The 15,452-nt window shown below is 40.5% G+C and overlaps 1 protein-coding gene across 3 annotated transcripts in view; it reads left to right on the top strand.

Annotated features, from left to right (window-relative positions):
• Positions 1-15,452, top strand: part of LOC132654762 (solute carrier family 22 member 19-like) — a 96,102-nt gene that overhangs the window by 44,731 nt on the left and 35,919 nt on the right. For all 3 annotated transcript variants that reach the window (XR_009592480.1, XM_060386018.1, XM_060386010.1), the window contains exons 3-4: positions 14,627-14,781; positions 14,867-15,035. Coding sequence is in view for 2 of the 3 variants with exons in the window: in XM_060386018.1 (XP_060242001.1) it covers positions 14,627-14,781; positions 14,867-15,035 (324 nt within the window). In the remaining variant the exon portion in view is untranslated. The remainder of the gene's footprint in view (positions 1-14,626; positions 14,782-14,866; positions 15,036-15,452) is intronic.

Genomic DNA, 15,452 nt, shown 5'->3' with positions numbered 1-15,452 from the left:
ATTGATTTCCAGAGTGGTTGTACAAGTTTACATTCCCACCAGCAGTGCAGAAGGGTTCCCCTTTCTCCACAACCTCTCCAGCATGTGTTGTCACTTGAGTTTTTGATCTTGGCCATTCTCATGGGTGTAAGGTGAAATCTCAGGGTTGTTTTGATTTGCATTTCCCTAATGGCTAGTGAGGTTGAGCATTTCTTTAAGTGCTTCTTTAAGTATTCCTCTACAGAGAATTCTCTGTTTAGCTCTGTTCCCCATTTTTTAAGTGGATTACTTGGTTTGTTGCTTTTCAGCTTCTTTAACTCTTTATATATACTGGATATGAGTCCTCTGTCATATAAAGGGTTGGTGAAGATTCTTTCCCAATCTGTAGGTGGTCGCTTTGTTTTGATGATGGTGTCCTTTGCTTTACAGAAGCTTTTCAGTTTCATGAGGTCCCATTTATTGGTTGTTGCTCTTGGAGCCTGTGCTGTTGGTGTTCTGTTCAGGAAGTTTTCCCCTGTACCAATGAGTTCTAGGGTATTTCCTACTTTTTTTTCAAGCCGATTTAATGTGTCTGGTTTTATGTTGAGGTCTTTGATCCACTTGGACTTCAGTTTTGTGCAGGGTGACAAGTATGGATCTATTTTCATTTTTCTACATGTAGACATCCAGTTAGACCAGCACCATTTGTTGAAGATGCTATCTTTTTTCCATTGTATGGTTTTGGCGTCTTTGTCAAAGATCAGGTGTCCATAATTGTGTGGGTTTATTTCTGGGTCCTCTGTTCGGTTCCATTGATCCACCATTCTGTTTCTATGCCAGTACCATGCAGTTTTTAAAACTGTTGCTCTATAGTACAAGTTAAGATCAGGGATGGAGATACCTCCGGAAGATCTTTTATTGTAGAGGATTGTTTTAGCAATTCTGGGTTTCTTGTTATTCCATATGAAGTTGAGAATTTTTCTTTCCAGGTCTGTAAAGAATTATGTTGGTAATTTGATGGGCATTGCATTGAATCTGTAGTTTGCTTTTGGTAAGATGGCCATTTTTACTATGTTAATCCTACCAAGCCATGAGCATGGGAGATCTTTCCATCTTCTCATATCTTCTTCTAATTCTTTCTTCAGAGATTTGAAGTTTTTTCCATACAAGTCTTTCACTTCCTTGGTTAGGGTTACTCCGAGGTATCTTATGTCATTTGTGGCTATTGTGAAGGGTGTTGTTTCCTTAATTTCTTTCTCAGCCCTTTTGTCTTTTGTATACAGGAGGGCTACTGATTTTTTTGAGTTAATTTTGTATCCTGCCACTTTGCTGAAGGTGTTTATCAGCTGTAGGAGTTCCCTGGTAGAGTTTTTGGGGTCACTCACGTATACTATCATATCATCTGCAAATAGTGATAATTTGACTTCTTCCTTTCCAATTTGTATCCCCTTGATCTCCTTCAACTGTCTTATTGCTCTAGCAAGCACTTCCAGCACTATGTTGAAGAGATATGGAGAGAGTGGGCAGCCTTGTCTTGTCCCTGATTTCAGTGGGATTGCTTTAAGTTTCTCTCCGTTCAGTTTGATGTTGGCTATAGGCTTGCTGTATATCGCCTTTCCTATGTTTAGATATGTGCCTTGTATCCCTGATCTCTCTAATACTTTGAACATGAATGGATGTTGGATTTTGTCGAAGGCTTTTTCAGCATCTAGGGAGATTATCATGTGGTTTTTTTCTTTTAGTTTGTTAATATGGTGGATCACATTGATGGATTTCCGTATATTGAACCACCCCTGCATACCTGGGATGAAGCCTACTTGGTCATAGTGGATAATATCTTTGATGTGTTCTTGGATTCGGTTTGCAAGTATTTTATTAAGTATTTTTGCATCAATGTTCATAAGGGAGATTGGCCGGAAATTCTCTTTCTTTGTTGAGTCTTTGTGAGGTTTAGGTACCAAGGTGACTGTGGCTTCATAGAATGAATTTGGTAATATTCCTTCTGTTTCTATTTTGTGGAATAGTTTGAAGAGAATTGGTGTTAGCTCTTCTTTGAAGGTCTGGTAGAATTCTGCGCTGAAGCCATCTGGTCTTGGGCTTTTTTTGGATGGGAGACTTTTGATGACCTCTTCTATTTCTTTGGGGGATATAGGTCTATTTAGTTGATTTACCTGGTCCTGGTTCAGCTTTGGTAAGTCAAATGGATCAAGAAAATTGTCCATTTCATTTAGATTTTCAAATTTTGTGGCATATAGACTTTTGAAGTAAGTCCTAATGATTGTTTGGATTTCCTCAGTGTCTGTAGTTATATCCCCCTTTTCATTTCTGATTTTGTTGATTTGGGTGGTGTCTCTCTGCCTTTTAGTTAGCCTGGCTAAGGGTTTGTCAATCTTGTTGATTTTCTCAAAGAACCAGCTCTTGGTTTCATTGATTCTTTGAATTGTTTTATTTGTTTCCAATTGATTGATTTCAGCCCTGAGTTTGATTATTTCCAGCCGTCTACTCCTTCTTGGTGTGTCTGCTTCTTCTTTTTCTAGGGTTTTTAAGTGAGCCATTAGGGTGCTTGAATGAGCTGTCTCGAATTTCTTCTTGAAGGCACTTAGTGCTATGAACTCTCCTTTTAGCACTGCTTTCATTGTGTCCCACAAGTTCAGGTATGTTGTGTCTTCATTTTCATTGATTTCTAGAAAGACTTTAATTTCTTTCTTTATTTCTTCCCTGACCCAGCTGTCATTTAGTAACAAGTTGTTCAGTTTCCATGTGTGTGTAGGCTTTTTGTTATTTCTGTTATTGTTGAGGTCCAGCTTTATTCCATGGTGATCAGACAAGATACATGGGATTATTTCAATCTTCTTGTATCTGTTGAGGCTTGCTTTGTGACCCACTATGTGGTCTATTTTGGAGAAGGTTCCATGAGGTGCTGAGAAGGTAAATTCTTTTGTGTTTGGGTGTAAAGTTCTGTAAATGTCTGTTAGGTCCATTTGATTCATGACCTCTGTCAGAGACATTGTTTCTTTGTTTAATTTCTGTTTGGTTGACCTGTCCTTTGTTGAGAGTGGGGTGTTGAAGTCTCCCACTATTAATGTGTGTGGATCTATATGTGCTTTAAATTTTATCAATGTTTCTTTCACAAATGTGGGTGCCCTTGTATTTGGGGCATAGATGTTCAGGATTGTGATATCTTCCTGGTGGAATTTTCCCTTGATGAGTATAAAGTGTCCTTCCCCATCTCTTTTGATTAATTTTGGTTGAAAGTCTATTTTATCAGATATTAGAATGGCTACTCCTGCTTGCCTCTTGGGTCCATTTGCTTGGAAAGTCGTCTTCCAACCCTTTACCCTCAGGTAATTTCTATCTTTGTGTCTTAGGTGTGTTTCTTGTATGCAACAGATTGCTGGGTTTTGTTTATGTATCTATTCTGTTAATCTGTGTCTTTTTATTGGAGAGTTGAGTCCATTGATGTTGAGAGAGATTAATGACCAGTGGCTGTAAGATCTCTTGATTTTGATGTTGGCTGTGGTCATCAGGTTGTGTGCTTGGTTGCTTTTTGTTTTACTGAAGTGAGGTTATTTATTTCCTGTGTTTTCTTGAATGTAGCTAGTTTTCTTGGGTTGTATTTTCCCTTCCAGTGTCTTCTGTAATGCTGGATTTGTTTGTAGGTATTGTTGAAATTTGTTTTTGTCATTGAATATCTTGTTTTCTCCATCTATGAGGACTGAGAGTTTTGCTGGGTATAGTAGCCTGGGCTGACATCTGTGTTCTCTTAGGGTCTGCATGATATCCATCCAGGCCCTTCTGGCTTTCATAGTCTCTGTTGAAAAGTCAGGTGTGATTCTAATGGGTTTGCCATTATATGTTACTTGGCCCTTTTCCCTTGCAGCTTTTAGTATTTTTTCTTTGTTCTGTATACTTACTGTTTTGATTATTATGTGGCGGGAGGATTTTCTTTTCTGGTCAAATTTGTTGGGTGTTCTGTAGGCCTCATGTATTCTAATTGGCCCCTCCTTTAGCTTGGGGAAATTTTCTTCAATGATTTTGTTGAAAATATTTTCTGGGCCTTGGAGAAGGGAGTCTTCTTTTTTCTCTATACCTATTATTCTTAGGTTTTGTCTTTTCATATTGTCTTGCATTTCTTGGACGGTCTGTGTCAGAATTTTTTGGATTTAACATTTTCTTTGACAGATACATCGATTTCTTCCATTGTATCTTCTACACCTGAGATTCTTTCTTCCATCTCTTGTAGTCTGTTGGTTATGCTTACCTCTGTAGTTCCTGTTTTCTTCCCTAGATTCTTCCTTTCCATTATTTCTTCCATTTGTGTTTTCTTTAATTTTTCCAAGTCTATCTTCAGGTCTTGAGTTGTTTTGTTTACTTCCTTCACCTGTCTGATTGTACTTTCCTGTTTTTCTTTTAGTTCCTTCAACTCTGTTTCTATCATTTCATTCAGTGTTTTAAGCATTTCCTTTCTAAAGGCCATAAACTGTTTGGCTGCAGCTTCCTCTATTTCTTTACAGATGGCAATATTCTGTTTGAGTTTATCTTCCTCTATGTCTTTACGAATCTTATTTGTTTCCTCTGTTATCATCTTCATGAGCATACTTGTTAGGTCATCTTCTTGGATTTCAGTTATGGTGGGGTGTCCAGGGCTACTTGCCCCTGGGTAACTGGGTTCTGGAGATGCCATATTGCTCTGTCTTTTGTTGCTTGAGCTTTTACGCTGGCCTCTACCCATTGTGTTATCTTAGGTGTTTAGAGTTATTTTCTGGTGGTTCCTGGGGATCCTGTGGTGGAGAGAATCCCTTTTGCAGAAAGCTGGTTTTTCCTGAAGGATGTCTTCTCAGCTTTTTGGGTATAGTCCCTGGATGGCTGGTGTTTTTTCAGGAGTTGCTCACCTCAGGGATATAGACCTGAGTGGTAACTGTGGTCTTTATTAGTCGAGAGGGTTCTCCTCTCACCCAGGGAAGTCCTGAGGGCAGCTGCCCTGTTTCTGGGTTTCTTGTTGCAAATTTAATGATCAGCTGCTGTGACCCAGTTGGACATCAGGTGCGCCTCAACTGTTTGTGCTTGTGTCTGGAGCACAGCTGAGTGCTGGCGCCTCGGCCCCACTAGACTGCTAGACTTTTTCTAGGGAAGGATTGGGTGATTTAGATCAGTACAGTTTCCTTCCTTCCCCGTGGATTCTCTGGAGACATGGACTCCTAGTGTCTTTTTTTGCGCTGGTGCACACTGCTCAGTGTCCGCTAGCTGGCTGGCTGCAGAAATTGCCTGTGCCTGGAGCACAGCTGTGTGATGGCGGCTCAGTCTCTGCCAGCTGTCTGGTGCGCAGAAACTGCCTGTGTCTGCCTTTGCGGCTTTTGGGAACCTGAGTGGCTCCCTAAGGTGGGTAATTTTCCGGGGACCTTTTCAGGTTGGGGGTGAGCTGTGTGCTCTGAGATCAGACCCGCCATTTCTATCTCTGGTGGCGAATCAGGCGCGCAGGCAGGCAGGGCTCTGTGCTGGAACCTGGGTTTCCGGCTCTTGCTCCGGGCTGGCTCCTGGGGTGCTCGTGGAACCCGCCCGAGTCTTTTCCAGGGGATGTCTGGGTGACCTAAGGCCGGTCCCAATCGTTTCCTGTACCCTGGGGTTATCTCTCAACTGAAAATTCCAGTCTCTGATAGTGTGGTGCCCAGGGTTCAGTCTGGGACCGTGACCAGAGACACTGGCTTGTGGCTCTGGGTTGGGGCTGGGGCTGGTGGCCGGCAGCCAAGCGTCTGGCGGAACCGGGATCTCTTCTGCTGTTTAGCCGGGTGTGTTAAAAGCTGATTGAATTCCCCACCGTGGGGTATCCTCTCACCTGGGAAACACAATGACTGTGTTTTATGGCTGAGAGTTCTGATTGCTGGTCACTGTGCTGATCCTGCTGTGCTGCTGCTCAGAATGAGAGTCCTCCCGGCTCCGCCATCTTGCCCCTCCCCCAGTCATGTGTCTTATATAGGTGTCTACTGCTGGGTAGAGAAGCCATGGCCATGGCAACTCTTCTGGAGGAAAGTATTTAATTGAGGCAGGCTTACATTTCAGAGGTTTATTTCATTATCATCATGGGGCAGAGCATGGTAACATGCAGGTAGGCATAGTGTGAAAGAGATAACTGAGATTTTTATATATGGATCCACAGGTGACATCAAGAGAGATACACTAGGCCTGGCTTGAGCTTTGGAAGCCTGAAATCCAGTGATATGCTTCATCCAACAAGACAACTGCTAATCCTACAAAGGCAAATGTAATAATGCCACTCCATATAAGCCACTTCCACTCTCTGTTTCCCAAAGGCTTGAGGTCATATCATAATACAAAAGCTATTTCGTTCAACTCAAAAAGTCCTACTAGTCTATCACAGTTTCATCACTGTTTAAAGGTCCAGAATTCAAGGTCTCTTCTGAGATCCATCCAGTCTCTTAGTTGTAATCCCTGTAAAATCAAAATGAAAAAGGACATCACATATTTCCAACATATAATGGCACAGCATATATATTACCATTTTAATTGGGTGAGGAGAGGAAGCAGAGTATGGTAAATGCTGGACCAAAGCAAGACCAAAAACTAGCTAGACAAACTCCAAACTCTTCATCTTCATATCTGATGTGAAAGGGCTCCTCAGAGCTCCACCTCCTTTCAGCTTTGTTGACTGCAGCCCACTTCTTTTTCTTTGGGTGGTTCACTCTGTTGGCATATTTCTTTGGCAGGGTACCTACAATTCTAGCATCTCCAACATCTTGGGGTCTCTAAGGCAATCCAAGTGTCACATCCACAGCTTCACAGTATGGCCACTATTGACCACCATGTAGGGACACCTGTATTATATGCCTGATCTCAGTAGCCTGACTGAGTTGTACAGGGAGATTACAAAACGCCTTTCTTATATCCTTAACTCTAAAGCAAGAACCACATGATCAAAGCTAATAAGTTTTGCTGCTTTCTGGGTCTGGAACATGGCCCCTTTATTTAAACACATTTTCCCCACATTTTTGTTTTCCATGATTTCCTTCACTGCCTATGCTTGGCTTTCCTAGAACTTGCTCTGTAGACCAGGCTGGCTTGAAACTCAAAGATAAGCCTGGCTCTGGCTCTGCCTCTCAAGTTCTAAGATAAAAAACAAACTTTACCACCACACCTGTCCCTAAGCTTTTCTTTAATTCCCTTTCAAAAGTTAGAAGCTTATGTGGTGGTCTTTTTTTTTTTTTTTAAGGTCATCACAACCTTTACCTTATTTGGGACCAGGCTTTTCTTTGAACTCTTTCCTGGTGCTCTTTTCCTTTCCAAACATTATATTTTATAATTTTGTTCATTTTTGCTGCTTTTCATTACAGTGCTCTATGAGACTGGCCATTAATAACCAAGGAACATAGTCTGCCAAAACTGTTAATACAAAGCTTTTCAATTTATGCTCAAGCAGATTTTTTTGGACAAGGGTAGAAAATAGCCACATTCCTCACTAGAATGATTACTATTCTAGAGTCCTCACTATTAGGACACATCCTAATAGTCTTGTCTGAAATGTCTAGAGCTGGATTCCCACTGTTCAAATCAGAATCAGACCTCTCTCTTTCTTGCTTCTGCTACATTGGTTCATTAAGACAGCATATGTAAAGCATTCTAATGCTTTCCTACTCTAAAGTCCCAAGATCCACATTCCAGCAAGGAAAAGCATGGTCAGGCCTATCACAGCAATACTCCACCTCTGGTACCAACTTCTGTCTTTTTTATGGTTTCTATTGATGTAAAGAGACATCATGACCAATGCAACACTTATAAAGGAAAGCATTCAACTGAAGTTGACTTACAGCTCAGAGGTTTTATCCATCACCATCATGGTGGGAAGCATGACAACATGCAGGTAGACATGGTGCTACAGATGTAGCTGAGACTTCTACACCTGGATCCACAGGCAGTCATGAGACAAAGCCATTAAGCTTGGTTTGAGCCCCTAAAAATTTTATTCACTTTACATCCTTGTAATCTTCTCGCCTCCAGTCCCATACTCCCTTCTTCCATATCCCCTTTCTCCTCCTCTTTTCCTCAGAAATCTCCTTTTCCCATCCACTCCAGCTCATTATGTTGCCTCAGGACTGAGCATGTCCTCTTCCCCTGTGCAAGACAGCCCCATCAAGGAGAAGTGATCAAAAAGCTGGCAACTGAGTCCCTGTACAATGCAGTCCCCACTTCCCTTACTCTAAGACCCATATGAAGCCTAAGCTGCACATCTACTACATATTTGTAGGAGGGCTAGGCCCAGTATGTGCATGGTTGATGCTCCAGTCTCAGTTAGACCCACTGGGTCTTGGTTAGTTGGCTCTGTTGTTCATCTTGTGGTGCTCTTGCCACCTCTAGGTACCTTTCTCTTTCACTCTTTTATAATACACCCTATGCATCACCCAATGTTTGGATGTAAGTCTCAGCATCTGTTTTGAGGCACTGTTGGGTAGAGGCTTTCAAAGGACAACTCTGTCAGTCTCCTGTCTGAAAGCTAACAAATTATCATTCACGATGTCAGAGGTTAGCACTATAAGATAGAGTGGATCTTTGGTTGGGAGTTCCCTCAATCTCTACTCTAGTTACTCTATCTTTATCCTTGTGCATCTGGCAAGTAGGAAAAGTCTTGGATCAAAGTTTTTGTGGGTGGGTTTGTGTTCCCCTTCCTCTGTTAGGAGACTTATCTAATTAGAGAGTGGCCTCTCCAGTCTCTATGGCCTCTGTTGGTAGGAGTCTCTGTTTGAATTCTCCTCATAGCCTCCTAGGAGCCTGCCCTTAGACCTCCAGCTTGTCATGGAAATACTCTGATCCTCATTTCTCTTTTCTCTACAGGCCTTCTGTACTATTGTCTTCACTTGCTTGCCCCAGATCTAATCTCCACCCTGTTAACTCTCTGTGCCCCCTATCCTACCTAGGTCCCTCTCTTTAGCCACAACCTCTGTCTATCCTCTCTCCCCCTCTAAGTGAGAGTTATGCATTGTCCCTTGGATCCTTCTTGTTATTTATCATTTTGGGTCTGTGCCTCATAGTATGCTTCTCTGTACTCTATGGTTAAAAATCCACATGAATGTGTATGTGTGTGTGCATGTGTGTGCGTGTGTGCATGCGTGTGTGTGTGTCCTTCTGTGTCTTGGTTACTTCATTCAGGATGATATTACTTCCATCCTTTTACCTGCAAATTTCATGATTTCTTTGTTTTTAATAGTTGAGTAGTCATCTATTATGTAAATGTGCCACAGTTTCTTTATCCATTCTTTGGTTGAAGGACATTTAGGTTGTTTCTAGATTCTGGCTATTGTGAACAAAGCTGTTATGAATATACTTAAGCAAATGTCCTTGTTGTATGGAGGCATATTTTTTTTCAATCTTTAAAGTCAATTTTTAATTTATATACTCAGGTATTACATCCTGCCCACAGTTTCTTCTTCCTCTCCTGGCCCTACTTCTGATATCCTTCCCATTTCCTCCCTCACTATCCATTCATCCTCCATTTTCATTCAGAAAAGAGCAGGCATCCCAGGAATATTAACCATAGATGGCATAACAAGTTGCAATGATTCTAGGCAAATCCCCTCATATTAGGGACAACTAGTAAGAGATTAAAGGTCTGAAAAACAGGCAAAAGAGTCAGAAACAGCACCCACTCATTCTACTAGTAATCCCACAAAGACGCCAAGCTACATAAATATAACATATGTACAGAGGGCCTAGGTCAATCCTACACAGGCTTTCTGGTTTGCAGTTCAGTCTCTGTGAATCCCTATAAGGACATGTTTGTTGATTCTATGATTCTTGTGATGTTCCTGACCCCTCTGGCATCTATAATCCTTCTTCCCCTCTTCAGAGGGATTCTCAAAATTCACCAAATGTTTGGCTGTGGGTTTATGCATCTGCCTCTATCGAGCTGGATAAGGCTTCTCTGAAGACAATTGGGCTAGGCACCAATTAATTAATACAGCAGAATATCATCAGGCATCATTTGATTGACATTGTTTTTGCCTATCCAAGGATTCTGGGTCATTTGACTTCTGGTTTCTGGTCTTGTACGCAATTTCAGCAGCCAGATCCTTCTTGTGTACTAGATCACTAACTGGACAAGCAACTGTTTGGCCTTTCCCACAATTTCTGACTCAGCACAACATGCTAGCAGGACAGATTGTTATTGAAAGGTTTTGTGGCTGAACTGGTGTAGACTAGGATCAGAATGAAGGGGAAGAAGAGCTCCCCTATCAGTAGCCTGGAGGAGAAGCATGGTTGGAAAAGGGGGAGGGAGGGTAGGATTGGGAAGGGAGGAGAGATCAACCTACAGGGGGGATACAAAGTGCTTCCTCAAGACCCAGCTATACCACTCCTAGGTATATACCCAAAGTTCGTTCAAGTACACAAAAGGGATACTTGTTCAACCATGTTTATAGCAGCTTTATTTGTAATAGCCAGAACCTGGAAACAACCCAGATGTCCATCAACGGAAGAATGGGTACAGAAATTGTGGTATTTTTACACAATGGAATACTACTCAGCAATCAAAAAGGAGGAAATCATGAAATTTGCAGGCAAATGGTGGGATCTAGAAAAAATCATTCTGAGTGAAATATCCCAGAAGGAGAAAGACAAACATGGGATATACTCACTTATATAGACCTATAAGATATGATAAACATAATGAAATCTATACACCTAAAAAAGATAATCAATTGAGCGGACATGGGGCAAGATGATCAATCCTCGTTTAGAAAGACAGATGGGATGTGCATTGAACGTATGACAGGAGTCTACTGAGCACATCTGAAAGACTTTAACTAGCAGTGTTTTCAAAGCAAAGACTCATGACCAAACCTTTGGCAGAGTACAGGGAATCATAAGAAAGAAGGGGAGTTAGTCTGATGGGGAAAGGATAGGAACTCCACAAGGACCAAATATGTCTGGGCACAGGGTCTTTTCTGAGACTGACATTCAACCAAGGACCATGTATGGATATAACCTAGAACCTCCACTCAGATGTAGCCTGTGGTAGCTCAGTAACCAATTGGTTTCCCAAAGTGAGGGGAACAAGGACTATTTCTAACAGGAACTCAATGACTGGCTCTTTGGCCTCCCCACCCCCAAAGGGAGGAGCAGTCCTGTTAGGCCACAGAGGAGGGCTTTGCAGCCAGTCCTGAAGATACCTGATAAAACAGGATCAGATGAATGGGGAGGAGGTTCCCTCCCTATCAGTGGACTTGGAAAAGGGCATGGTGGAGATGAGGGAGGGAGGAAGGGACTGGGAGGGAATGAGGGATTGGGACATGGTTGGGATACAGAGTTAATAAAATGTAACTGATAAAAAAAATAAAAAAATAAAAATAACAAATGTTCATTACAATGAAAAAAAGTGATTAAACTGTAATTAATAAAAATAAAAGTAAATAAGAAAGAGATGTCCTTAAACATACAAAAGGCACATGCAGACCACAAAATAGACTAAACCAGAAAGTAAGCTTCTCATATCACATAATAGTCAAAATATTAAATCTACAGAACAAAGAAATAATATTAAAAGCATCAAAGGAAAAAGGCCAAGGAATGGACAAAGGTAGGCCTATCAGAATCACACCAGACTTCCCATAGAAACCATGAAAGTGAGAAGGGCCTGGGCCTTGTCATGCAGACTCTAAGAACACACAGATGATAAACCAGACTACTATACCCAGCAAAATTATCAATTCACACAGATGGAGAAAACAAAATATTCCATGACAAAATATGCTTAAACAATATCTACACAGCAACCCAGCCATACAGAATATACTAAAAGGAAAACTCCAATCCAACAAAAATAGCTACACCCAAGAAAACATAAGATATAGATAATCACACAACAAAAATCCAAAAGAAAACAAGCATGCAAACACACTAGTACCACCACCTCCACAATAAAAGGAACTAACATTCATTGGTCACTGTAATCTATGAACATCAATGGACTCAACTCTCCAATAAAAAAAAAAAAACAGACTGACAGAATGGTTGCAGAAACAGGATCCAACATTCTGCTGCATCCAAGAAAAAAAGACCTCTGCAACAAAGATAAACACTTCAGAGTAAAGAGCTAGAAAAAGGTTTTTCAAGCAAACAGACCCAGAAAACAAGTTGATTAGCTATTCTAGTATCGAATAACATAGACTTTCGAACAAAATAAATCAAAAGAAATGAGGAGGGACATTCACTCTCATCAAATGAAAAATCCACTAAAAGAGCATCACAATTCTGAATATCTATGCCCCAAATACAAGAGCAACTGCATTTGTAAATGCAACATTATTAAAGCTGAAATCACAAATCAATCCCAACACCTTGATAGTGGGAGATTTCAATACTCCACTCTCACTGAGGGGCAGATCATCTAGACAGAAGACAAATATGGAAATAATGGCACTTACAGAGGTCCACCATGGACTAAAATTAGACCTCAACAACAACAACAGAAATAACAGAAAGCCTACACATGCATGGAACCTAAACAACTATCTGCTCAGCAACACCTAGATCAAGGAAGAGATTTTAAAAAATAAATTTTAGACTTTCTAAAATTCAATGAAAAGGAAAGCACATCATACCCAAAACTTGTGGGGCACAAAAAAAAAAGCAGTGCTAGGAAGAAAATTCATGGCACTAAGTGCCTTCAGAAATAAGTTTGAGATATCTAATATAAGCAATTTAATGGCACACCTGAAAGACCTAAAAGAAAAAAGTATCAGACACACCAGAGAGGAGTAGACAGTAAGAAATAATCAAACTCAGGGCTGAAATCAATATTTAGCAACAAAGAAAACAATTCAAAGTATCAATCAAACCAAAAGCAGGTTCTTTGAGAAAATCAACAAGATAGACCAACCCTTACCAAAACTAACTAAAAGGAAGAGAGAAACTATTCAAATCAGCAAAATCAGAAATGAAAAGGGGAACATAACAACAGACACTGAGGAAACCCAAACAATCATTTTGTGTTACTTCTAAAGCCTCTAGGCCACAAAATTTGAAAATCTAAATGAAACAGACAATTTTCTTGATAGATTCCATTTACCAAATCTAAACTAAGATCAGATAACTAGATTAAACCGTCCTATATCTCCCAAGGAAATAGGAGCAGTCATCGAGTCTCCCTGCCAAAAGCAAACAAACAAACAAAAACAAACAAACAAAAAACCAGGGCCAGGTGGTTTCAGCACAAAATTCTGCCATATGTTCAGAAAAGAGTCGTCACCAATACTCTTCAAACTATTCCACAGAAGAGAAACAGAAGGAACATCACCAAACTCTTTGTATGAGGCCACAGTCACATTGACCTAAACCAAAGAAAGACTCAACAAAAGGGAAAATTTCAAACCTATCTGTCTCATGAACATCGATGAAAAAATACTCAATAAAATACTTGCAAACCAAATCCAAGAACACATAAAACATATCATCCACCATGACCAAGTATGCTTTATTCCAGGGAAGCAGGGGTGGTTGAATATACAAAAATCCACCACATAAATATGCAGAAGGAGAAAACCCACATGATCATCTCTTGCGATACCGAAAAAGCATTTGATAAAATCTAATGCCCATTCATGTTTAAAGTTTGGAGAGATCAGGGAAACAAGGCACATACCTAAACACAGTAAAGGCAATATACAGCAAGACTATAGCCATAATCAAACACAATGGAAAGAACCTTAAATCAATCCCTAAAGTCTAAAGAACCGAATAAAAATCTGAAAAAAAAAAAAAAAGATGTCACAGGTGGAGGGAAGGAGGGAACTGTGTGGGGAAGTGATTAGGAATGAGAACAGGAGATATGGGGGGAAATGGGGGTAGAGACAACTGGAAAAGTGGGAGGGTGTCTCTGGGATGAGCTGAACCCTAGAACAGTGGAAACTCCTGGGAATCTATGAGGATGGCCCTAGCGAAGACTCTTTGCAATGGTAGATATGGAACCTGGAACAGACATCTCCAGTAACCAGAAAAGTCTTCAAAGTCTTCCAATGGAGGGATTGGGACATCAACCCAACCACAAAACTTTGGACTCAAAATTTGTCCTGCCTGAGGTACAGGCATGAAAATGGAGCAGAAATTGAAGGAGAACTAATGAATGACTGGCCCAGCTTGACACTCATGCCATTTGAGAGAGCACGCCCCTGATATAATTAAAGATACTCTACTATACTTGCAGACAGGTGTTTAGCAGAACTGTCATCTGAGAGGCTTCAGCAGCAACTGATGGAAACAGATGCAGTGACCCACATCCAAATATTAGGTGGAACTTGGGAAATCTGTAATTGGAACCTAAAGTTAATTAATTAACTAATTAACCAACCAATGAACTAATTAATTGGCTAATTAATTAACGTTAACTTTTTTAAAAAATGTAGTCATTAAAGATTATGTTTCTCTATGTGTGCCTTTGATCCTAGAGATCACTAAGCACAAACATACATACCTATTTGGGCTCAAACATCTGTGTTGTTTTGACAGAGAACTAACAGCCTATAAGTTCCAAAGGGGGTTACAGACAGAGGGAAGAACAGGGTTTGGTGATGAGAAGAGTTAAAAATGAGGATGAGACAAAGCACTGCCTATGTTTGGTTTTTAATAACTGAATTTGTCCCTGATGGAATCTTTGTCTTTTCCTCAGGTTTGGGAGGAAGTTAGTCTTCAGATGTGCTTTACTCCTAATGGCCATCACTGGGACCTGTGCAGCTTGGGCTCCCACCTTCCTCATCTACTGCTCACTTCGATTCCTGATAGGGATTTGTGTTCTAGTAATAACCTCAAATAGTCTTTTTCTCAGTAAGTCATACATTTTGATAAACATTGTACAAGCTTTTCTCTTTACAACATTGTTAGAAGTCAAGATTCATTTTTTTCTTTTCAGTGATAGAATGGACAAGCCCTAAATTCCAAGCCTTGGTGACAACACTGTGGGGATGTGCTAATGCTTTTGGAAACACAACAATGGCAGGCCTGGCATTTGCATTTCGAAACTGGCAGCACCTCCAGCTGGTAATGTCTGTGCCACTATTTTTCTTCCTTATACCTACAAGGTATGAGCTTTCTTTCCTGCCCTATGGTTTGAAATTTTGAGGTGACCATGTCATGAATCAAGATGTAAGAAATGCACTTATCACAATCTCTGTAAATTAATATGTCTGTCACTCTTGTCATGTTGGGAAGGCAATGTATCCTTGGCATCATTACTGCTCTGGGTGATATTATTAGTGAGGAAAATTTATTCAGGAGTTCTTAATTTAGAGAAGGATACATGATAAATAAAATTTTTCTACAGCCTAACAAAAAATCAGCAATTGTCTCGAGAAATGCTCCCCCGTATTCAAGTATATAACCTCTATTAAAATATATATCTATATGAGGGAGACAGACAAATGTGACTCCAGCTCTGTATTCCAGAAGTGCAGGTACACTGCCTAACTGAATCATGTTCTATTTTCCTAAAAACTGTA

This window comes from Meriones unguiculatus, chromosome 1 (assembly GCF_030254825.1).
Source record: "Meriones unguiculatus strain TT.TT164.6M chromosome 1, Bangor_MerUng_6.1, whole genome shotgun sequence".
NCBI classification, from domain to species: Eukaryota; Metazoa; Chordata; class Mammalia; order Rodentia; family Muridae; genus Meriones; species Meriones unguiculatus.
This window is presented reverse-complemented; position numbering and strand designations above follow the sequence as displayed.